Source organism: Dicentrarchus labrax, unplaced genomic scaffold, assembly GCF_905237075.1.
Source record: "Dicentrarchus labrax unplaced genomic scaffold, dlabrax2021, whole genome shotgun sequence".
NCBI classification, from domain to species: Eukaryota; Metazoa; Chordata; class Actinopteri; family Moronidae; genus Dicentrarchus; species Dicentrarchus labrax.
This window is the reverse complement of record NW_026136707.1, coordinates 17,227,865-17,253,691: the sequence shown is the minus strand read 5'-3', so window position 1 is coordinate 17,253,691 and position 25,827 is coordinate 17,227,865. Positions and strand designations below refer to the sequence as shown.

Sequence of the window (25,827 nt, the reverse complement as noted above, 5' to 3'; positions counted from 1 at the left end):
GTTCTGTCGCAATGGTATAATTGATTATGTGTGTGTGTTTGGTAGCTTGATATTGTGTTAGTGTGTTGTATGACGAGTTCTACCACAACATGGCAAGGAAATTCTTATTTTTGCATCTTGGTCAAAGTGTAATGTTACTTAGACTTTAACTTAAAGCACTCTGAGCCACACTGAGTTGAAATGTATTGACTGACAGTGATGGCCAAAAGACTGCATATCCATATATATCACAACTGATCTTTCTTCATCCTCTCAAGCTCTTAAGGAGAGAGTGATGTTGATGTCAGGTTCGCTGTTACAGAGATATGCCTTTCTGTTAGCAGGTCTACAGTAACCTTCTGGCTTATTGTATAAATGTCTCCCTCTTGAGGTAACATTGTGGCTGTGCAGTCGAGTGTATACAGCTATACTGTATTGAAGTTACTATATTTGTCAAATAGCTCTATTGCACATCATTTCTATTTCAGGAGATGCATGGTGCAAGTAGAAGTAGCAAGACCCTGGCAGCAGGAATTGACTGTCTATGATATATGATGTGGACCCGCAAATTGAATTTATTTAAGCTCCCCTTTACTAGGCCAGTCTTTGCTTTCATTGATGTTGATCACTTTCTTGCAGAAAGCCAGTGTGTGGAATTTTTGGGGGGATTTTTTTTTATGACAGTGACATAATGGCATAATATTCTGAACTTTTAACTAGCCATGCCAAAGTTGCGTGGCTTGGTCATGAAATTGTGTGCAGACATTCATGATGAACCGAGAATGCATCCTAATGATCCCCTGACTTTTCCTCAGGTGTCACAAGCCAGTCAAAGGATTCACTCCCCCTGTGAAACATCCAGACAATATAAACAACTTCGGTCATCTCTAGCACCACAAGTGGGTGGTGGCTTTGAGTGGATTGCTATGAAATTAGCCTCCATATCCCCCCTGAGGATGAAATGTAGTAACTTTGATCCAGTAGCGCTTCCTCATTCCACATTTTAAAGTGTCTTATTCTTTGGACCTGCAAAATAAAATATTCCCATCAACCTCAGCTACTTTGAATTTAGTGATAATTAACCAATGTCAGCATGCTAACACACTAAACTAAGATGGTGGTGAACTTGGCACACCTGCTAAAAATCTGCACGTTAGCGTCGTCATTGTGAGCATGCCAGCGTTAGCGTTTAGCCCAGAGCACTGCTTCATACAGCCGCCTCACCAGTGTATGTGTGTAACAAGGCTTTAGCTGCTCTCATTCTCGGTACGCAACTTCAAAAAAAGAGCCCGTGGCGTTTTCTCATTAACTCCACACACAGTAAAGTGGAATGTTTAAAGTGATTACTTACTAATGAAATGTTTCTTTTAATCAAGAACTATTCTCTCTTGCAGATCTTATTATGCATCATTTATTAGTCTGCTGAACGAGTTCTCATCAAGAGTCCCCACTGTGTTTCTCAGCAGGTGAAATGGAAGTCTGTGTTTAAGATCCAGATATAAAAGCTTGAACAGAGCAAATCAGATGATTCTTAAAACCCAAGATTACATGATTTGTACAATAAACAATAAACTTCCCCTAAATTTCTCCTCACACCATTCCTCAGCCCTCTCCTTATCCCTCTTCCTCCTCTGCCTCACCCTTCTCCTGCTCTTTCCCCTCCTCCTCTGCGCCCTTCTTCTCTGTGGGTCTCAGCTGTTGTGTTTATGGAAACAAGACACTCGATTATGTTCACCTCATCGTTGTCCGTGCTCCATCAGAAACCTCACACATCCAGCGCGGCCAACATCGACCCAACAATTTCTGATATGAGCCCTGAGGCTTGATGGATGATTGCACTTTAAAGGTGTGTGCGTTGCGGTGCCGGCGGTGTTAGTATTGTGGATTAGTGGCCGATTGATCATTGCGATTGGCTTGCAAACAACAAGCTGTCATTGTGGACACGAAGGTCATAAATCTGTCCGTGGGGAACCGGCTGATTGTGTTATTTAATGCACCGCTCCTGTTTTGGTTGAGTTTGAAATGGGAGAGGTCTGGGTGTCAGAGCTGATTGTGTTTAGGCCTGTCAGACATTATAGGTAATGAGATTTCTGCCTATTGACAAGGGTGGGTGGGTGGATGGGCGGGGCCACTGGGGTCTATTGAAGGGTGGAGCAAAAAGAGAGGAAAAGAAAAACGGCAACTGGTGTCACGGAGAGTGGCAGGGAGGAACTTTAATGTTTTATAAAGTGTATTTAAAGGCCCTGATAACGTATTGTCTCTATCAGTGCTACTGTGAGCGGTGGGGTCCACCCTGAACACAAAATTCTGTTCAGTTTCTGCTACTTCAAACAAGAGCTTTCTCAGTGGTTTGAAGTGGGCGGGGCTGAGTTGAAAGAAGTTGATATCGCTTGCTCCCGTGAGCCAATCAGGAATCAGAATCTGATAACTGATGTTGTGTTGCCAGGACACTGACACTGTACATTTTTTACTGTTGAAAATTATTATCTTTATACTTTGCCTTTAACTTGGGGGTGCCTGTGTGGCTCAGTGGGAATGTGTGCCATGTGCCTGGGCTGGGTCCTGCACGGCGCCCTTTGCTGCATATCATCGTCTCTCTCTCCCCCTCTCTTTCCTGTTTCTCTCTGCTGTCCTATCAATAAGGAAATGACCCCCCCAAAAAGACTAAAATATTTAATATATTTTAGAAAAACTTCAGATGTCAGACAAGTTTTCAGGGTTCTAGTTTTCACATCTTTTCTCACAGCATTTATGGCTGAAGACATAACCATCACCAACAGCATCTTACTGCTTTCATTATTTGTTGAGAGAGTCACTTTAACATGATAACAAAATAAGATTTAGCTACAACTGTCCCACTGTACCACCCACATGTATAAAATAATAAATGGGATAAAATTTGGACTCCTGGCTTTTTCTTCCCTGTTAGACTAATCTTAGACAATAACGCCCCTAATCCTAACCCTAAACCCCCCAAGTCTGATATTGCCAGTTTGCATTGTTAAAACATTGCATCCCTCGAGAGACTAATTCTACACGATTTCTATAAAAAAGTATTACCTGGCGGATTTTCACATTATATCATGTTGTGAATGCCTTCCATTGGTCTTTTTGTTATGAATATACCACAGTCTAATGAAGAACAGATAATACTGGAGGTATTAACTAGCCAACTAACTTAATGTTTATGCCACAGCGGTCATATCCTTGGATCAAGAAAGATCCATAATGTGCTTACTTTATAGACAACTTGCTGTCTATTTATTTAAGTGATGATAGGGGATGACAAAACATTTTAAATATTACACTGACAAGGCATCTCATTGTATCTGTGTGTACATGTTGAAATATTTGTTTCTTTATGTTTGTGTGTTACCGCACAGATTCACACAGAAGAAAAGTCGTCCAGGAAAATGCTTCAATCAGGTGAGAAAATATGCAATGATGGGAGAAAGAGGAGGAGGAACAGATGAAGCTCGGGTGAGGAGGGAGGGAGGAGAGTGACGGAAATGGGGGGGGGTGTTGATTTTTTTCTCATACAAGAGTGGTATCGCAGACAGATCTCCATACCAGACCACAGGGTACTCTGGGCTCTGTGTGTCTGTCACAGGAGCCAAAGAGGGTGGGAGGGCGTTCTCCAACTCATAGACTACCAGTTCCTGTCATCTTTCATCTTTCCCTGTGTTTTTCCTTATCTCCTGTCTTATTGTTACTCTATATCTTACTCATTTACTCTTTTTATGTCCCTAAACATTTTTGCTTCACTCTGGGTCTAACTTATCAAGGACGGTTTGAGTAAATATGGTCAGCATCAGTTTGCAGCACACTGAAAAACATCAGCACAACTGGAATTAAATTGTCCAAACTGACAACTGGAGGAGCTTTCACCTTTCATTTCTCAAAGGTGAGTGTTTTGTTTCCTGCAAAATGTTTCTAGTTTAGTAATGTGTTGCATATTTAAAAAGTAATTTTATCAGTAATAATACAGAATTTTGCCGTAACCTATATACCTCTGTTTTTATATGGTGACAGAAAATATACAGTATCACTGATTACATTTGGCAAATTTTTTAGCAGTTTAGTGAAATAACAAAGGATTAAATGGTGATATGATAGCTGGAAAGATTGGGTTGTTACATTGGTTTAATATTCACATGTTTTCAATTCTCTAAAAAAATCAAAACAGCTCTATTTTATGACATAATTCTGTACATTTTCTTTTTGTAGAACATTTGAATATATATATTTTTTATGATCACTTTCTTATATTTAAGAAATAAACTGGGCCTAATACTGATATATTTTTTTCAATAAACATAATTTTAGTGACAAGCTCCAAACAGAAATCAGTTGCTAAATCTTGTGGACAACATGTTGTGGTGAGACAGGGTTAGCGGACACTGGGCCAACTCTGTGAGCAAAATGGCGATCAACAAGTGTAATATGAAATGAGCACGCTGTGATGGCCCCACGCCCTCAGCCTGGATCCTAGCACTCTCTGTTGCTTTTCTCCCTCTCCACTCTAAAGCTTGAAATTAATAAAATATATCCCTCCCTACAGTTTCATCAACATTTTTATAAAACACCATCATTTTTCATGTTTATTTGCTTTCCTTTTTTTAAGGTTTTTTTTTTTTTTTTTATTGCAGAATTTTTTTTCTCTGACTGTTGTGTTGAACCCTGTAACTTTTGCAGTGCTAACCCAATTTCCCAGACGGGGAATAATAAAGTTCCATCTTGTGTTTTTCTTAATCTGCACTCAAGGCTCTCGAGCTGCACCCTCCTTCCTCTTCTACAACCACCAGCGTTTCGCTCCTGAAGGCTGTGCACCCCTCCATGCTGACGGAGAGAGTCCCTGTTGGCCTGATGTCCTCAGTTGTAGCCCCAGAAAAGCCCACCTCCAACACCATGGGCCCCAAAGAGGTCAGTGCAGATTAGACAGTAGACACAATTGTAGTGGATTAATGGCACGCAGTTCAATCAAAGAAAACCTAACTGGATCACTGTACGCTGCAAGTGCTTTAATTAAGTGCATTTCTCTCTGACTTGGTCTGTTTATGCAGACCCACTTAAAATTGAGTGGTTGCCATAATGGTGACGAAAGCCACATTTTCTGGAAGTTAAAATGTGCTTAATTTGCACCATTAACAATTCACGTTATTACTCCCTATAAGTATGATAAATATTACTCTCATTATGGTGCATGAAGCATTGATGAAATGAGGGTGACTGTCACTGTCTGCCATGTGTGGGAAGTGAGAGAATTATAACATGAGGATGAGATTAAAAGAGAGTCATTAAATCACATACACATGCTTGTACATGTAAATGTGATCTGTCTGCTCTATTTTAGGTGGAGCTGATCCTGGTGAAGGAGCAGAATGGGGTTCAGTTCACCTCGACCACCTTAGTGGCTCCAACCCCTACTCAGACCCACCCCAGTGGGGAGGAGGAGAGGGAGACCTGGGGGAAGAAAATCGACTTCCTCCTGTCTGTGATCGGGTTCGCCGTGGACCTCGCCAATGTCTGGAGATTCCCCTACCTTTGCTATAAGAATGGAGGAGGTGAGATGTGTTAAAGGAGGGAGGGGTAAAGGTGATGTTGTGTCATGTCTAAAAGGTCCCCTACCAGAGTAAGTACGTGAAAGAAGGAGGTGTACTTCATGTGAGAGAATAAGATCATCCCCCTCTCCTATGAGAGTACTGAAGGAAGGAACTGAAGGGTTGATGGTGAAAATATAGTGAAATATAGAAAGAAAGGAGAGGAAAAGGTGAAATGAAGGTGAAAATCATTCACACACACTTGTATACTGTATATTTTCACCTGTGTGTACTGCTTGCGCATGCATGTGCATGCACAGATTATTTGCCCATGTATGCAGATTTGCGTGTGCGTGTGTTTCAGCTCCTTGTTCTCGCTGGTTGTTGTTTGAGATTTTTTTTAAGCCTTTACAGAGATCAAAATAGGGGAAAAACCACCACAGCTGCTCCGAATAGATTAGCTCTAACAATCACTGCCACTAATTACGGCTGTTTAACATAGAGCTCTCATTACGTTTAAGAGCTGTAAATGATACTGTAGCCATAGTCAAGGCTGACTGTATGTCCCCAAATTCTACATGATGTCATAACTGTATTTAGGGGAAATATTGAGGCAATTAATCAAAATTATATAATATTTTTACATTATTTTGGGGGATAGAGGGATGACAAAAAATCTGAAGGGAGAGACATGAGAAACGACACGCAACAAAGGTTCAATGACCAGTTGAAAACCAGGGATGATGTGGTTTGTGGTTGCCGTCTTAACCCCTAAGCCACTGTGATGCCCCAAACCCAAACTATTGTTGATAATCACTATATTCCCTCCTCTGTGACGGTACCAGCACTATGTAATCCAATCATTTGTGGCAGATTATAATATTTCCATAAACCTTGCATCGGCTGTTACACATAATCTAAAAAAGAACCTGGCCAATTTCACAGAGGATGTTTAACAGGGTGTAGTAATGCAAAGAAAGGTGACTCCCCCCTGCTTGGAGTTTCTCCTCAGTGGGCTCTTTGCATAAACCATGTAATGGTTTGTATTTGGTGTATATTAAGAGAATGAAACCAATTAAAACATTTTATGTGGGTGGGGCATCAGCTGATAGACGATGAATGTTGTCACCCATTTTTTGTTGGTTCGGTTTGCATAATTATGCTCAAAATTAAACAAATATCATTTACAAAGTACTATTTAATTACAAAAAGGCAACTTTGTAATGGATATGACTTTTTATTCTCTCCTGAAATGCATTTGTATAACATTTTGTAGTGTAACCTTTAATCTAGAGGGGAAGTCTTACCTTTCTCTGTGTGTGCAGGTGCATTCCTGGTGCCATACCTGTTCTTCATGGTGATAGCAGGCATGCCTCTCTTCTACATGGAGCTGGCTCTGGGACAGTATAACAGAGAGGGGGCAGCAGGGGTCTGGAAGATCTGCCCCATATTTAAAGGTAGGAAGTAACACGACATACTACAGACACATATTCAGATATACAGACAGACAGACAGACAGACAGACAGACAGACAGACACATGCCCACACTGGAGGAGGTACGCATGGAAATTACCCTTTGTTGACACCTGCATGTTTGAATGCTTGCACATGTGTATTAAATCTGCCTGTCATGGTATGTCCGTCGGCCTACATGCCTGTCTGTCTGATATACCCTCTCTAATATTTACATGTCTTTCTGTCTGCTTGTCTGCCCACATGCCTGTCTGTCCACATGCCAGTCTCTTTTGTCTGCTTGTCTTTGCGTTGAGCAGCGACAGGCATTGTTTATCCTCCCCAGAACATCAGGTTCTGTTGGCACTGAGATGGAAAGCAAATGAAAATTGGGCTTTTAGACTTTTGTCCTGATTGTCCAAATCCTTCTGTCAAGTAGTGGCGTGGAAACACTGGCTGACACTCTCTAGTGGTACTTTTCAACACATCGATAAGCAAAGCGCATTTGAGGAGAATGCCATCCGAACGTGCACTAATGGGGGAAACAAACATTAAGAACGATTCGTGTTTTTGAGCAAAGTCAGTGTTGAAAATATAATAACACACTTTGCTTGGTTCAACTTTGTATGCAGTTTACAAGCTTGTGACGTGTGTGTATTTATCCATCTCTGACTTTGCACAGTATGTCCTGCTCTGATATAAATTTATTTGTAATTTTCATTATTTAAAAAAAAAGTTATAGTTGTACTTAAATCCATATTTAACACCTCACTATGAATCCAAAGATGCAACAGAAATACAACCTCAAATACCATTATTACCAGCAGACCATCTGTTGCTTCACAGTATGATGCCATACCGCTGTCTTTTGTTACATCATGTCCTTGTTGGTCTGAAGGTGGCCCACAGTGTGTACGTGTTCCTTCGTGTGTTTTTCTGTGTGTGTCTCTGAGCGTGTGCCTCCTGTGTGTGAACACGCGCCGTCTGTCAGGGACCACACACTGAGTAGGTTGACGTTCTAATCACACGCTTCACTCTCTCTCTGTCTCTCAGCGGGGGGATAACAGTAATTATTCAAATACACACATACACATGCCCATATTGACAGTAATTATTCTGATCAACAAGCTGGTTTCCTCTCGGGATCAATGCGTTTGAAGAAAAATGACTGAGAAAGGGAGACGGAGGGAGATGGAGAGATAACATGGCCGCATGTGGCGCTAATAAGAGGCATTGCTCCCTGGACAAATATCACATCCACATTACAAAGGAATCGATAAGGCATAGTTGTGGTCATGCCTCTTAGCAAAGGTTAACAATTAAATTCAGCCTTAGAAGAGTGGACATTGTTTCAGGTTTATAGAAAGGGCAGATGTGTTGATAATTAAGGCGTGAAGAGGATCTTCAGAAGTTGTAGTGATTACTGTGAGACCGCAGGCATGTATCATAGGCTACTGTACTCATACTGAGCAAGAGATTGTGCTTCAAGGTGGTTGAATGTCAGAGTGCCACTGTTTAGTAAAGCAATGCCTAAGTTTGGAACTGTTTTCACCTGATTCACAATCTTTTTAAACATTCTTGCAATTTAAAGACAGGTGAGAGCGCATATATCAGCACATCACTGTATGGTGCATGATAACAGCCTACAGTATGCATCAAAGTGTGAAAATGTGACTGTGATGTCAGTCACCACCCAAGAGAAGTCAGAGGTTTGGTCCCATAAGCAAGACAATAATCTGATCTGCTGCATTTACTAAAACAAGATATACAATAATAATTTGATATGCTTTTTCAATTGTGTTTTATGTGCATCCTCCCACCTGGACATATTCACTGGTGGAAAAAAGTATTCTGCCAGAACATCCTCCCTTTGACTCATTTATTATCATATATTACATTATGAGTGTTACTGAGGTATCAGTGAACTACTTTATATGCAGATCGATAGCACTGTAGGACATGGAAAGCCCAAAGGGTCACAAGATAAAGAGTCATAACAGGAAAAATGTAATTTGTGCGACATAAATTTGTATTCATGTATTCATATTTTGACTTTTCTCTAATTTCATTTAGTAAAACATTGGATAATTTTACCCTTTTGGGCCTTAAAAGTTATTTGAATCTAACTTTATCTAAAGTTAATAATTATATGTTTTTTCACAGGCCTTTTATGCCTTTGTCTGATGGTCGACAGTAGAAAGATGAAAGATGAAATTCAGAGACAGAAAGAGAGAGAGCCACTGCTTTTTTGGAATGGGTTATGAGGCAAAAAGATTGGGAACCACTGGTTCAGTCTTTAACAATGCATTATATTGCATGAGCTCATTTTATGTTTATTTATGCAACATCTTAATCTGAAAAGTAACCAGAATTTATATGCCCCTCTTAAATGAAGTATAAAGTGACAGAAAATAGAAATACTCAAGTAAAGTAGAAGTATGTGTGCATAGTTACTTTCAATACTGGACAATATTTGCAGCCATGGAAGTCAGTAATGAAAAGCAGTAATTCAGGAACAACGTAGAAGGGCTAAGGCACTGATGGGCATGTGGGATGATGGACTCTACTGAGGTGCCCTTTCCATTATCTCAGGTGCTAATCTGTGCACATAGTTAACCCCCCCCCTTCTGTGTTTGTATCTCTGTCATTAATGTGTATAAATATTAATCATTTGTGTCCCCCTAACAGGCGTAGGCTTTACAGTGATCCTCATTTCCCTCTACGTTGGTTTCTACTATAATGTCATCATCTCCTGGGCACTGTTCTACCTCTTCTCCTCGTTTACCAGCGAGCTACCGTGGGTCCACTGCAACAACACTTGGAACAGTCCTAACTGCTCTGACTGGGCTGACAACAGCTCAGTCAGTGACATTTACAAGTCCACCCCTGCTCAGGAGTACTTTGAGTAAGTTGGCCTTGAGGCTCTAACATTTATTTATTCATATTTGTTCTATGTAGTTAGTTCTAATTGGGGAAAAAAAGCCCAACCGTACAACAATATGGCTATTTTGTAAGTCTAACTGCCTGTCTATAAATTTTAATGCGCATTACAATTTATTTAGAAAGACTAAAACATTCTTTGGCTGAGTTTCAGTTTTATCACCCACACATTTCCACTGCAGGCACAAGAAAAAAAGTTTGATGCAATGCACTCTTGCCATGTAATGGTGGAGTTGGCTGGACACACTCTCTAAAGAATAACTGAAGTTACTGTAATTACTCTCAGGCCTTTGTCTAGACATAGTAATGTCTTAGAATATCTAATTATAAATCATAAAATAAAATATTTAAAAGTGAACATCATAAATATTTTCCTCAAAATGGATCTGGAGTCTGGCTGCATTTAGCTGACCAGGTGTCTCCTGTTGCAGCAAGTGAGGGGTTGTTCTGTTGTGACAGTTGAGGCTTTTCATCCATGCTAGTTGAAATGGCAGTGTGCTATTCACACAGAACCACCTGCAGACAATTTGACCACATCAGTGGAACGCTGGCTGATCTTATTCGGTCTCATCTTAGTCTCTGAAATGATCTGAATTAAGGTGTCAGCCATCAGTGATATTATAGTCATTCAGGTGACACATGTTCAACTTCAACTTTAAAGAATGCAACATAAAAATACACTTTCAAATCTAAACCTTTAATGGTCAATCTGGTTTTCCCATCTTGACCGGCTGTCGTGATTGTTTTGATTTACTAAAATGCAAAAGTTTGCAACAGATGTAGCAACACTTCATGAAGCCAGATTTCCTGGGGTCTTAAATGTCTCTTGTCACTCATGAACCCCAGGTACTCAGCTTCCAAGATCCAGGTGTATAGCTCAACTGAATAATAATGACATTCGGGTGGGCTGCAGATATCTCTGCGTGGTTATTGTAATTTGCTAGAAACTAGCCATATAGATCCTGAATGCATCCAGTGTTACATCTAGAATAAGTTCATTCAGGGTAACCTAGAAATATTGCTTGGTGAGGTGAGCTCAAAGTGCAGCTCTGCAGGACTCTAAGATGCAGTTAGGTAATACTTGCCCTTTTCTACCTTCTTCTCTGGCTTGGTCACTATGTCAAGAGCTGTACTACTGTCCTCCAGCTTGGCAGGCTTTAAAACATGTCTTGGTTCAAGGCCAGGAGGTTGTGTGTTTCTAAAGGTTGCTAAAATGAGAATACATTGGATGGTTTTCTGGTAAAAACACATTTTCAGAACTTTAATAGATTAATTGAGCTTTGTGTCATCATAGTTTACCCTTGTAGTTCACTTACTTTAAGAAACACTTACTATTGCATGTGCATACTATAATCCCTTTATTGTAGTACAGTGCAATAGGGAAACTGTTGGTACCCAATACCCTACTGAAGCACTTTGTGTAATAGTTTGCTTGTATGAAAAGTGCTATACAAATAAAATCTGATTGATTGATAAATATAAATACATACACTATAAACGGTGACTCACGAGTGGTCGTGGTTCTGACCAGAATACTGTCTTTCCTTAGGCGAGGGGTGCTCCACATCCAGGACAGTAATGGTATCAATGATCTGGGCCGTCCACGCTGGCAGTTGACTTCCTGTCTAGCTGTAGTCATTGTTCTTCTCTACTTCAGTCTGTGGAAGGGAGTCAAGACCTCTGGCAAGGTAGGAAATGACACAGTTCTACAGTACCATTATTCCTACTCAAGAATCTTTAAAGGTCCAGTGTGTAGGATTTACATCTAGTGGTGTAGAGGCAGATTGCAACTCATTCTTTCCAAGCGTAACGGAGAAACCACAGTCGCCTCAAAGATGCACAAATAATATGAATGGCCCTATCCCACCAGGTGTGAGTTTTTGATTTGTCTGTTATGTGTCAAATATGGTGGTTCAACATGGCGGCCACCACAGAAGGGGACCAGCGGTGTCTGTAAACACAAATAGCTCATCCTAAGGAAACAAAAACACAACAATTCTTATTTTCAGGGGATATACAAATGAAAACATACCTATATGTTATAATATTATGTTATAATATTAGATTCCATTTCTCCTAATAGGTCCTCCTAAATGTTACACACTGGACCTTTAAGTGAGCCATAAGCTATAGAATTACTTTAGGATATATGCATGAAGAAAATGTTGCATATTCTAGGCCAGTTTAAATCCACTAAGCAGTTTAAGGTCAATGTTTGTGTGTATATAAATGTGTCCATGCACTTCATCCATTGTCTGTGTAAATGTGTGCGTATTGTGTATGTGTATGTGCGTGTACCTTGTGCAACCCTTTCAGGTTGTGTGGATCACAGCCACAATGCCCTATGTGGTCTTGACTGTGCTGTTGCTCCGCGGAGTCACTCTGCCCGGAGCCATCGATGGCATTAAGGCCTACCTCTCTGTGGACTTCCTGAGACTCTGTGACCCCAAGGTGAGTTTCGACAGAAGAGAGGGGAGACACGGAAGAGGTGATGGGGAAGGTTGGGGGTGCAGAAGAATGACATTCTAAAGGAAAGCTTTGATATTTGAAGTTTATTTTTATTTTTATTTATCTTACATTAGAAACCTGATGTGAAAACAGTGGGTTGCAATAAAAGTGAAGTCAATTGTATTTTTATACTGTAGCCCAATATCACAAATCATAATTAGAAAAATACTTTGCTTGTATCTTGAAACATATTTGGCTAACTATATCATGCTAATGTGCTATGGTAGTCTTACACTTAGACTAACCCTAACAGCAAAAGAAAGCATGCAATAGGTTAACTAATTGTTTTGAAATTTCTAAAAGTGACAAGTGACAGTATTCACAGTGATGGACGGTAGATTTTACAGTATGTTTTGTCTAAATCATTATAAAATCTATATGACAATTTTTTTTCACTTGTGATTGAAAACAATTGAAAAAAATCTTCATTGTAAGCAGATAACAACCTGTGGTAAGGCCTTTGCAAGGCTTTGCACCAGGTTTTACTGCTAAAGAGGAACCACGGCAATATTGCTATTTTCAATGCTGATTGTGCAGTAGTGTAATGAGTGTTCAATTTCCCATATTTGGTAAACTGTAACCGTAACAGTGAGCCCAGAACAAAAAAATAAACAAAAAAAGCATAGGAATGGAGAACTGTAAGAAAATAGTAAATTAATTTAAAAGGCAGGACAAGGGATGTGAAAGAGTAGACAACTTACACACACACACACACACACACACACACACACACACACACACACACACACACACACACACACACACACACACACACACACACACACACACACACTACACAACAATTTCCTTTCTTTCCTGGAAAAATGTATCATCTCTCATTTTCAATGAGGGCCTATTCTTGTGAACTCAATTTACACATTAACTGTCTGGTTAATGCATATCATCTGATATTACCTGTCAAACACAACATTGGTTCACATTGTTAAGTAACGTTAGTGAGGCATTTCCTCAAGGCATAAAAATAATGTGAGAAAAGTTGTTTGTGTACACTGTTTCTAATATTATTCTTAATCTGTGAAACCCACTATCACATCTAACAGTATCTTAATAGCAGGCTCAATAAGTGAGAATGCAACACTAAAGGACTCAGTTATGGAGAATGAGAGAGAACGCAAGAAGGAGAGAGATACAGAGATGCATGGCAGCAATTGGAGAATTAGATTAGATAGATGCATGGAGCAGTAATTTGCAAAATTACCCCCCGTATTCACTAGCGTCTTTCATCTACTGCCGTTGAATGAGTTTCCTGCAATTATCCCTAATAATGGCTTTTTTCCTCTCCTGTGCCTTTTGTTTGCCGCTTCACACAAGTGTGCTTGTTCTGTCGCTCCCCAGGTCTGGATAGAGGCAGCGACACAGATCTGTTTCTCTCTGGGAGTGGGGTTTGGTGTGCTAATTGCCTTTTCCAGCTACAACAAATTCAGCAACAACTGTTACAGGTAAAAACACACACGGAGAGGAGTGGGGGGAATTCACGGAGACAAATGGAGGACAGGGAGTTGCTTCGACACACACACACGCACAAACTCATGCACGCAACATGAGCAGGTGAATTACAATAACCTTTGAAGCTCCTTGAAACCCGCTATGTCTTTGACACCATGCTGTGCAACAGACAGCCGAAACACCAATCAAAACTGTCGCACTCTTTGAAAATCATCAGCATCCCGCAGGAGGCTTTTATCTTCTTTTTTTTAATGCCTCTGATAACTGACACATGACACTGTCCACCTTGAGGATTCCTCCTTGAGCATCACTGCAAATATATTTAAGTAAATTTCCAAAATATGTCTTGTCTTTTAAAAGTAGTGACTGTGATGGTAATGCCATTTTTGTGGGACACTGTTGCTGCATGTGTACATTTATTCACCTTATTTCACTTTTGCACACTTTCACACACCAGGGTCCTACCCCTGTTCACCACTGACCAACTAATTTATTTGTTGATTTAAATTAAATTTCTCTTTTGCAACTGAGGGAGGTTAAACTATACAAACTACTGATGACCAACATTGACTACCTGACTAATCCATAACATTTATCAAGGATCTCTAAACTGATCTGCAACCCAGACTCATTACAGCAAGCTAGCATTCTTAAGAGGGTACAGGCCTTAAATACTCTTCACTTGACTGGCTCGTCAATTATGTTGATATTGACTGTGTGATGGCTGATGACTGACGATGATGATGTTTTACATTCCCATCCTGCACTGTTGTTTTTTCATCCTATTTGTTTTTATTGATCCAGAGACGCCATCATCACCACCTCCATCAACTCTTTGACCAGTTTCTTCTCCGGCTTTGTGGTCTTCTCCTTCCTTGGGTACATGTCCTACAAGCACAACGTAGCCCTGGACAAAGTTGCCAGAGATGGTATGGTATTATTTGTCTCTCCTTGTAATGTGGTGTTGGTGTGTTGGCGTGGATTTCCTTGAGCTCACTGATACTGTTTGTTAGTGCACTTTGCATATTTGACTATGTGTCTAACCTGTTGTGTGTTCTCCTCACATGTCAGTAATGTGGTGTGTGAAATAAGAGAGTGGAAGGTATATATTGATAGGTTGTTAATGCCAGGTAACCCACAGCAGGCTACTTCTAGAGTTATTCCATGATGGGTGCTATTAAATGACACTGCAAACAGCTCAGTAGAAGCAGGATAATGCGTATTATTTGATTATTCCAAGAGTCAACGATATTTAAGATGAGCTATCTTTAGTTGCCAGGACTGTCATCAATGAAGAAACCCTCATGAACCCAATGACTGGATTCAAATGCCACCAATGCGGTTCGCGGAACTGGGTTGCTCACAGGTCGATTAAAATGAAACATGTTGCACAAACTCCCCTCCGGTGTACCAGACTTTATTCCCCTGATTCTTTTATTATAACAAGTATGTTATATCTGCTCTTTAACCATTTGTTTTGCTTTTTAGCAATCTATTTTGGAGGCTGATGTTATGTCTAAAATCTACCTTAATCTCTTGAATTTCTTGTTCTTTAGGTGCTGGTTTGGTGTTTGTTATTTACCCAGAAGCCATTGCAACATTACCTGGGTCATCAGTGTGGGCGGTTATCTTCTTCATCATGCTGTTGACACTGGGCATTGACAGTGCGGTGAGTATCCATCCACACACACACACACACACACACACACACACACACACACACACACACACACACACACACACACACACACACACTTACTCACATAGACACCTGTTATTTCAGCGAGGTAATGTGTGCCTTTTCCCTATGTGTGTGTCAGAAAGGTTGTGATTTTGCTACAATATCCACAGTGCGTATTTTAACTGATGTACTGTAATTAATTTCCAGAGCTTTCAGACATCCATCATAATGTGGAACAAACTATTTTCATTTCCATATAGTTTTTGGAGCTTCAGTGCAGCAATTGTGTAATAAAAGCTGGACATCTACAACGACTTAGCAGCTCATTTATCGCTGACTTTTACTGTTTTATTCTGACTCTTGTTTTTCTGTTGCAGATGGGTGGGATGGAGTCTGTGATCACAGGGCTGATTGATGAGTTTAAATTCCTCCACAAGCACAGAGAGCTGTTCACTCTCTTCATTGTTGTTTCCACCTTCCTCATATCCCTCTTCTGTGTTACAAATGTAAGTCCCGTACTGGGCAGTCTGTTGCATGTTGCCTTTATTTGATTGTTAATATTCATCTTTGCACTATGGTTACACTGTAGCAATTTCATATATACATTCAATCATTCCCACAAGCTCTGATTGTAACACTGTCGTAATCCAATGATGATTTTCTCTCTGTAACCTGTATGATAAAACTTTATATAATAACACAGTTATTATACATTCACTATGTTTCTCCAGGGAGGGATGTATGTGTTCACTCTGCTGGACCACTTTGCAGCAGGAACATCGATTCTCTTTGGAGTGCTTATTGAAGCCATCGGCATCGCATGGTTTTATGGTGAGGAAGATGGACAGGTGAAAAGAGGAAGGACAAACAGATGATTCATGTTGTCATGGTCAGCAAAGCTGATCCTATATTAAGGGTTTGATGAGAAATCTGTTGGTATAGGTGTGCTGTGCCTCAATGCAGCACAGCTCTATTAGACGTAAGGATACTACAGCTAAAGGGTCTCTTCCCACTAATGGTTTTGGCCTCTTCAGTCTCTGTAAGGTACAAGGATATACTGTAGCGCTCATAAGAACTGGGTGATGTTAAATGAGCCGCGTTTTGACCGCTGCCAGTTTTTACCTCTGTGTTCACTCAGCAGTGGTGAGCCACCACATAAAGCAAATTGCAGCTGGGGAACAGGCAATTCCCATTTGTCATGGACAGGAGTCAGCTGTCTAATAGCTAGGTTGTAGATTGTTGTGGGTGGCAAGTGGGGGGGGGACTCAAAGTCAATTTCTCTCCAGATGTCCAAATTCTATCGATGCTCAATTTTACACAGTTTTGCCACTATCTCTACACCACTATATGCTTTTTTAGGTTTAGTTCTTCCAACACACCGAATCTGTCTCAACTATTGTTTATCTCTGCATTAGATAAGAGTTTTCTGGCATGAATGACATGTCTCAAGGGGGATTCTTTACTGTACTCTCCCAGCACTTTATCAGCACAACATGGAAGGAAGAGTAAATATCCTGTTTGTACTATATGTTATTTGTTAGGTCCTCAAAATTCAACCCCATATGTGTTGATTACTGCAAATAATTACAGTAGAGTTAGCTGTTTGGGTTCTTGTCCTCTCCCTTCCTTACTTCCTTCTTGTTTTGCTTTTGTTTTGGTGTATTAGTTGCTAAAGACCAACTTCTTTATGATGGAAATATACCTTTGCATATACAGTATTTTCACCTACAGCACCACCAGCTGAAAGAAAGAAAAAACTGACTTTTCATAGTGTGAAAAACTCACCGCAATTCTGAAACACCAGCTGGCACAAAATATTATAAAAACAATCTAAAGGTCAGGAAACTGGTTGACCTGAACTTCTGTATTGAGTTTTATGTCTCATGTATACTGAACCTGACGGTGACGAGATCCATAAAGGGCTAAATACTAACCAGCCCCCAGGCGGTGCGGTCAGCATATTTCCCCACTTTGGTGGGTCCTGACCTTGGCAAGCCAGATAAATCAAGCCTAAGGGTTCAGCCGACCTTTTTTTCCCATCCTCATAATAGCTGACAGGAACCCTTGACTCCTGGCCACTGTGGTCTTTCGTTCTGCTGTCCACTACATAAGTACATTTACTGTACTGAATAACTGGTCGTCAGTCTGGATATATTCCTCCGCAGTGAGAGATGCCTTCCAGGCAGGAAGGCACGAGATAAAAATGTGCAGCCAGGTTTATAAAAGAGAAGGAAAGATGCGATAAGGTAAAAAATGGTGCAGCAACTTTGTAACAGAGTAACTTTAGTTTCTGGAAATAGTTGAATTGTAAATTGTATTTTCGTTTTTACTAACAATCTTATGTGCCATGGGTTTCTTTACTGCAAACTTTTGATTTAAAAATTGTGCATGAGGACCATGCACACTTACTACCTTATAATATTTCCAATACCAAAGATTCTCAAATATAAAATGTATTAAGCAGCAAAAACAAGGACTGTACCCCCAAACCTGCTGTGAATTTAATATGCAGTACTGTAGAGTATGTATATTTGACAATTTTAGCAAAGGCTGTATTTAACCATGTCTTGGTAGTAATATCAAGCATTTCCATGTGTTTCAGGAGTAGACCGATTCAGTGATGACATTGAGGAGATGATTGGCCAGCGACCAGGACTGTACTGGAGGCTGTGCTGGAAGTTTGTCAGCCCTTGCTTCCTCCTGGTGAGTCTGTGCACAGTTTCATTGTACATTGGAACCTTAACCAAGACAAGTTACATGTAGACAGCAGGATAAAAGTGTAGAATTAAGTCAAACAGACAAGTCTGGAGTTTTCCAGTTTCTCCTCACATGCTCCTAAACCACATGAAAGATATAACTCCTCTTTTGTGCCCTGAAGTCAGTATACATATTCACAAATATACACTGATCAGCCATAACCACCTGGGCACCCTGAGACTTTTCCTTCCTTGGACCACTTTTGATGACCACTACAGACCGGGAACAACCCACAAGAGCTGCAGTTTTGGATATGCTCTGACCTAGTTGTCTTGCCATCACAATTTGGCCCTTGTCAAAGTCACTCAAATCCTCACACTGCCAATTTTTCCTGCTTCTAACACATCAACTTGAGGAAAACATTTCCACTTGCTGCCTAATTATATACCACCCACTGACAGGTGCCATGATAACCAGATAATCCGTGCTCATAATGTTATGGCTGATTGATGTATCTCTGGTATAAAAGAAGACACACAGTAAGGCTAATTCTTACTCAGAATCTCAACCATGTGGCTCTGGCCAAAAGATGCATATAGAAAAAACTCCTTGTCCACAAAAGACAGGATCAATAAATCTCTTTAACCCTTGATTTGAGAGAAGGGGATTTAAGGTTTGACTTTTGACAATGAAGTTCTTTATTGAGCCTGTTTGTACTAGTATCTTTGCAATTTTGTTACCTGGGAGGCTGAGAGGTGTGATTTAGGGATAGTTGGAACACATGGCTTGTTATTGAACACACCCACCACTTCTTATTATGTACTAATTCTAATGGTTTCACAACAGAAATATTGCCACTGTTGCTACAAATTTTCTCTTAAGAGGTTTGGAATTACCAGTGAATCTATTTTAAACTGGTGGTTTCCCACATTCTTTTGTATTCAAATAATTTTCTTCCATAGTTCATGGTGGTAGTGAGCTTTGCCACATTCAACCCTCCAAATTATGGCACCTACATGTTTCCTCCATGGGCTAACATGGTGGGGTGGTGTCTCGCCATTTCCTCAATGTCCATGGTGCCTCTCTACGCCATCTACAAACTCTGCACGCTGCCGGGAAAGTTTTGTGATGTAAGTCAGAGCTATGACTTAGTGAGGGCAAATGTGTTATTGCAATTTCAAATATTAACATTAATCTTTTATCTTCAGTAAGCTTTGTCTTGACTTTCATTAAAGTTATAGTATTCTTTTTGAAATGCTTATTCTCTTCGTTCTTTATCCTGAAACAGAGACTGGCTTATGCCATCACCCCAGAGACAGAGCATCATTTGGTAGACAATGGGGAAGTTCGGCAGTTCACAGTAAGTGCTGACTTAACTATGATTTATTCTTATTACTCACATGTCTGCAGGACAAATATTCATACTGATAATATTATGTACTTTTAGCCTATTTAAATGAATTGAACCATGATTACAACTACAGTAGGATAATACTGTGTTTTATCTCATGGGCATTTTCCATTTTTTTTTCACACAGCTGCATCACTGGTTGGTGGTCTGAAAAATACAGAGAGAGAATGAAAGAGTGAGAGAGAGAGAATGAGAGTATGGACATTGGGTGTATGAATGGATGCACAGCAAAGGCCTGAAGAGCTAAGAAGAAAGTAAAAGCCATTTAAAAAGATCACAATGGTGGTGGTGGTGGTGGTGGGAGCAATTTAAAAGTGCCGACAAAAATAGAAATTGTAGTGTTCTTTAATTTCAACAGTGGATGTGTGAAGCTGTGCATTGACCCTCTCCACCACTGTGTTGACACTGCTGAATGGAATTCAGTCAAACAGGAAATGTGGTGTTCAGGCTGCTTCCACCATAAATAAATGAAAAAAAAACTCTTCTTGAAGGAATACCGTGCAAGTTGTTAAGCTGTTAGTTATTTTTACTTTGCACTTGCACTTGTTACAGTGTGAGAAATGTTCTTGGAATTACTTACATTACCCCCTCAAGAGAATGAAAAGAGAACATATGAGAGGATCAGTGGTTTACTTTACATTATGTCAAGTGCATAGTGGGACATAATTAATAATTAAAGTGGCATGGTATTTCTTTGAGGCAAGATGCACATTAAAACGATTAAATTGCAGTATTTTCTTTATGTACATGGGGTGAAGATGATGATTGAGTTACACACATCTGGAAGAGATAATTTCCAAAATGCAGGATCTGCTGTTGGAAATCAATTTTTCTTTTTTTAAATAATTTGTATTTGTTCTATATGTTCTCCGTCAATTATCTTCCTTTTTCAATTTGTTATTCTGGATCAAAACGCCACGATTTTGTAGCCGTCAGGCATGTAATGAATGCCACAGGTTTTACTGTATCCAAGTCCATGTCTTGTTTATAATATTTATTTATTTACTTGCTCTTCTTCTTAAGGACTGTTAATACACACATTTTTTTTGCAGACTTTGAGAAAATTACACCTACTTGTGTTTACATGAGAACAATTTACAGGAAAGAACAGTTTGTACATCAATAGAAAATCATATCATTTGAATAAACTAAAACTATGTCTGATTAAGCACTGGGGGGGGGGGGTCTTCATAAAAAAAAATGACTCATCCTTTATAAATCAATAGGATTGATTGTCTGAAAATAGAAGTCACTTCCTCTTACCTTGCTCTTGTTAGATGGACTAACCAAAAAACAGTTGGTTTATAGTAACACTGTCATTCCATCACATGGGTGAATATATTCTAAAACAATACTAAAACTGAACCTGTATATAATCAGACTTAATTAGTTTTAAACAGGTGCCTCAAAGCCCTAATACTTGAACACTCCTAAACTTATCAACTTCCTAATTATTGTCACCGACACACTGACAAGAACCACATCATCAGCCACACCGCTGATCTAATCAACCAAAGACTAAAATAAACTCACACATTCAGATATCGCTCACGTGAGAATATTTTGCCAAGGGATTTTTTTTCTTTTAATCAATAGACCACTTGATTGTTAACTTCATCGTCCCAGGTCAATCTCTCTTCTCGGTTACCACAAATCACTTTTCATTTGTCAAATTATAGATTAGTTGTGTGTTTGTCCCCCCCCCGCCAAAGATTCAGGTGGTGATTTGAAAGCTATGACTGTCACATTTCCAGAAAGCATAAAGCTTTAATTTTACCGTTTACAGAATCTTATTCAGTGTTTCAAGACTGTTTAAAAAGCTGCTTTTTATTGAACTGCAAACAAATAGAGTGTAATGAAATATATGAAGTAATTTAAGTTATATATCTGTGTAAGTAAATGTAATGTAGAGGGGCTTGTATTGTATTGTACTGTATGATATTGAATAACAAGACCAACAAGATTATATATGTATATATATATATGGATTATTGCTTTGTTACTGTGAAGTTGATACATATTAGCCTTAAGGATCTTTATGAGAATTACATGTAAAATCCATATAAACTTTCTTCTCATGAACTCTTTCTGTTTATTCAGAAACCATACATCATTTTTCAGACTGGTCAGCAATGACTTGTTTTCACCTTGTGGTACATGTAACACACTGAAGGGTTTATTATGTCCCAAATTGTATGCCTGTGCTGCTGTACTGTGCCTTGTGGTGTTTCTGACTGTATGACTTTGTTTTGTACTGTCAAATAAAGTATAATTAATTAAATTATTACATTTGAAATGTCTCTCTCTTTGTTTTGCCTTTTTCTTTCTTTCCCTCTTTCTTTTGTTTTGTGATTCAGTTAAAATTCTCCGTGATGCATTTTTATCCCTTTCTCTCTACCACTGCAGTGGCTATAGAAGGTCAGATAGAGACACATACAGCACTTTATAAAACTGCATCCTTGTTATTTTGGCTGCATCATTAAACCAACAAGGCAAAATTACCACTTGTCCTTTGTCCTGGAGAGTAGATTTCCTCACTATCCTAACATTTTAGTGACTGTAAGAAGCTTGATTCCAGAAGGGAAACAAATCAGAGATGTATTTGTTAAAAATTAATGTCATTATTTATAATCAGATAATTGAAACTGCTCAATAATTGTACACTATTCCTTATTATAGCACCAGGTCTGCATATACACACACAACCCTTTTCCCCCCTCAATTACTGTTAAATTGAATGACATATTACGTAATTCCATCACTATACTTACACTATTATCAATCATTGTTGAAAATGCTTACTACAACAGTCTTAAAATGTTTTCATCATTAGTAGCAAAAATGTCACGGTTCCTCTTTAACGCTTGTGTTGCCAAGAATAAATAAGGATTAATAGTTGATCATAATGGTGCATTCAATATTCCCAAATGAGACATTGGTCATCTAATCTCCAAACAGATCAATATGCATAATGTCCAGAGAGAGAAAGCACAAAAAGGGAAACATACTGCAGCATACTGAAGATAACCTCTAATTGTTGTGAGCATTTTCAAGATAGGTCAGCATGACCCTGAATCAGCAGTGTTCATTATAGTAACCAGAGAGTCAAACCATACTGTCATGGGGACAATCCGCACAGACAGAGGACCCGATATACACAGCAGACAACATTTGGGGATGATTACTGTCTAAAAAGCTTTCAGATATATTGACATCTCTTATCAACGGGTGGCCTGACCATCATTCTTGATATTTATTTAGGGCAGGACAGACCAACCTCCTGTTGTGCATGTGGGTGTAGTGTCCAGTAATTATAGTCTTGTTCAGTAGTTACTTTTTATGGGTTATTTATTGGAGCCTTAATAGAGGAAAAGACAGAAATAAATTCTTTGTGGATAAAATGTGTCATCTTTGCCATTTCCACGTATTTCATCCCTGACTAAGCGCAAAATCCCTGCACCATTTGTCCCTGTGTGACTAAATTGGCTTGATATGCTTACAGTATCCTAAAACAAACTGCTGCTGGGAACAGAATTACTATCTATATATCTATCTATAAGATATCAAAAAACATTAGCATTAAGAGCATGAAGAGACTTGAGTGAAGATATACAACTTACTTGAACTCAATCGAAGATGCGTCACTCTTATCATAAACAATGTGGCATTATTCGTATATTTTATATGACATGGAAGATGGTCCTTATTCAATCTAAATGTGTGTTTGTTGATGTCATATTTCCTCCATTTGTTGACATAGGGCTCTGACAGATGTTAGCTATGTGGTTTTCCAAATGTTGTCAAGATAGGACAATTTCAAAGCAATTTTGGCCATGCGAGGATAGGGTTTAAAAGGTGCCATTATCACATCCAATAAACAACAGCAATTATGTATAATTTCATGTCTTGCTACTGACGTTGAAACTGAAAGGATATACACAAGGAGAGGTGGAAGGAAATGTGATTTTCTTATTTAGAGTTGCACTGCACTATATGATATTGGCTTTGTCAAAAAGGATGCACACAATCAAGAACCAACCAGTGGCTTTATCTGAAATATCTCTCCAGTACTGATGACCAAACTGACAGACAGGATTGGCATGATGGAGCCTGTTTGGCTTTGCCACTGCCCGTCTGTCTTGTCTTTCCCTACCTGTCCTGTGTGTTGTTCTGTTTGTTCTTCTTTTGGTTAACAATAGACTTGCTTGGATGTACGATCACCAGACTCCAGATGTGTACATCAGAGTGGTGGATCATTGCTCTGAATCCACCACCGAAGTTCCTGCAGGCACCACAGGAGGTTGAGGGGAAAGGGTTGGTGTTTAGGTGAAACTGAAATGGCTCTGGAACAAGGAGTCATCGGAAAAAAGAAGCAAGGAGTGTCTGGTGAACCTTGCATGGTCGTATCCTGCAACTCCATTGAATGATTTCCCCTTGCCCATGGTCGGGAATGTCAGAGTCTCAAATGAGCTCTTGGTGCACAGTGATGGAAGACAATGTTATTTGTCGGTAGTACTGGATCTCATTGGGGCTTTTGGTGTGGACCTGCATCTTGATTCGGGCTCTGGGTTCGGAATCTCTGAATCAGCCTTGGAGTGGTTCTCCTCTTACCTTTCAGACAGGGGTTTTTCAGAAACTGCCTAATCAACTTCCCACAGTTCTGTCCTGGGTTTGATTCTGTTGGCATTGTAGCTACATGATACTTCACCAGCATAAGTCATTTTAAAGATTTCTCCAGACAGTATTCAATTATACATCTTGATTTAACCTCAAAGTAACGCAAAACTGTGAAAAGTTATACAAAATTGAGCTGAATGCTGACGAAACAGAAGTTCTTACTAGGCGTTGTCCTGGGTGATATAATTGTTTTGTTTGCTCCTGCTTCTAGCAGTGGGAGGATCATTGCTAAACCTTTATGTCCCTAACTGAGATAGAGATGCTTATTCAGAGGTTTGTTTCGCCCTGTATGAAATATTGCTATTTCCTTTTCACCTGCCTTAGCAACACTTCCCTAGACCACTTATAAGTGGTCCAAAGTGCTGTTGCCAGGCTTTTGATCAAGTCCTCCAAAAGGTCTCATCAAACACATTTGAGACCCACTTGCCTGTGTGTGTGTGTGTGTTTGTGTGTGTGTGTGTGTTGAGTCAGTGTGTGACTTGTTCCCTTGTTGTACACTACCACCTACTGACACAAAACCTGCATTACACGTCACTACAGGTACAATATTTTGGCAAATTATCACCTCCACATATCACACAGTCAACAAGTTCATGCAACACCCCAGGTGCCTGAGTCCAAGAAGAAAACACATAATTTTGGCTTATATTTGCTAAATAATCAATGAATGGAGAATGTTTGTCAAGCTACAGGGTAATTATCAGTCAATTTATGAACTGCAGACAAATGTTGACATATTTTTTCATATCTCATAAACAGTGGGATGTTGAAAAGCCCTATGCAAAACAGATTCACACTTTAAAACATATAAAAAACTGCCAAAGCAACCTTAAAGCCTTTCTTCAGTTTGGCAAGAGCAAATGATACTTCCATTATTGTGAGCTGTCTACATAAGATAAATGAGAATTGCTGAACAAGTATGATCAGATTTACACACAACCACTGCATCCCCATGTTTTATATCCCTCTCCACTAAAAGTTTGGTAGTAAACTGCAAGTTCATTTACTGAGTCCTGTTTAACCTGTTAGGAGGGCTAAAAAAAATGCTGTTGGGTCCCTACTGACCCTACAGGGCAGAGCCTCTGCACAATGTACTTGCATCAATGTTCCAAATAAGTCTAGAACAACCAGCCCTCCTTTGCTGGAGACATGCAATTTGTGTAAGTTGTTGCCATTTGAATAAATACAATTTTATTAGGAAAGAGCATGATATTAACTTAAATAATAAAACTCTTAAAACTAGATTTTGACTCAGGGACTCGACATGTTATCAAAATCACCTAATCATTTTAGAGTTGTCCCTAGGGAAGTCCCATACAGAAATTGTTTGAGAGACACAAATAAATTCTCCACTTATTGCAAACACCGTCATAGATAATGTAAAGTAATATAAAAATGCATGTAGGCTATGCTTGCTTTGAGGACATGTAGGGCAGTAACCTTAATCCTGTTGTTCTCCACTATCTAAATTAAC

General features: G+C 39.4%; 1 protein-coding gene across 1 annotated transcript; it reads left to right on the top strand.

Annotated features, from left to right (window-relative positions):
* The first annotated feature begins 3,536 nt into the window (after positions 1–3,536).
* On the top strand, positions 3,537–21,960 carry slc6a3 (solute carrier family 6 member 3). Its single transcript, XM_051406372.1, has 16 exons — positions 3,537–3,883; positions 4,744–4,902; positions 5,333–5,543; positions 6,845–6,976; positions 9,661–9,877; positions 11,462–11,600; positions 12,229–12,363; positions 13,777–13,880; positions 14,692–14,816; positions 15,444–15,556; positions 15,946–16,074; positions 16,300–16,399; positions 18,171–18,271; positions 19,228–19,395; positions 19,554–19,625; positions 19,804–21,960. The coding sequence occupies exons 2-16, from the start codon at positions 4,816–4,818 to the stop codon at positions 19,825–19,827; spliced, it is 1,857 nt and encodes a 618-aa protein (XP_051262332.1). The 5' UTR covers positions 3,537–3,883; positions 4,744–4,815; the 3' UTR covers positions 19,828–21,960.
* The last annotated feature ends 3,867 nt before the right edge of the window (positions 21,961–25,827 follow it).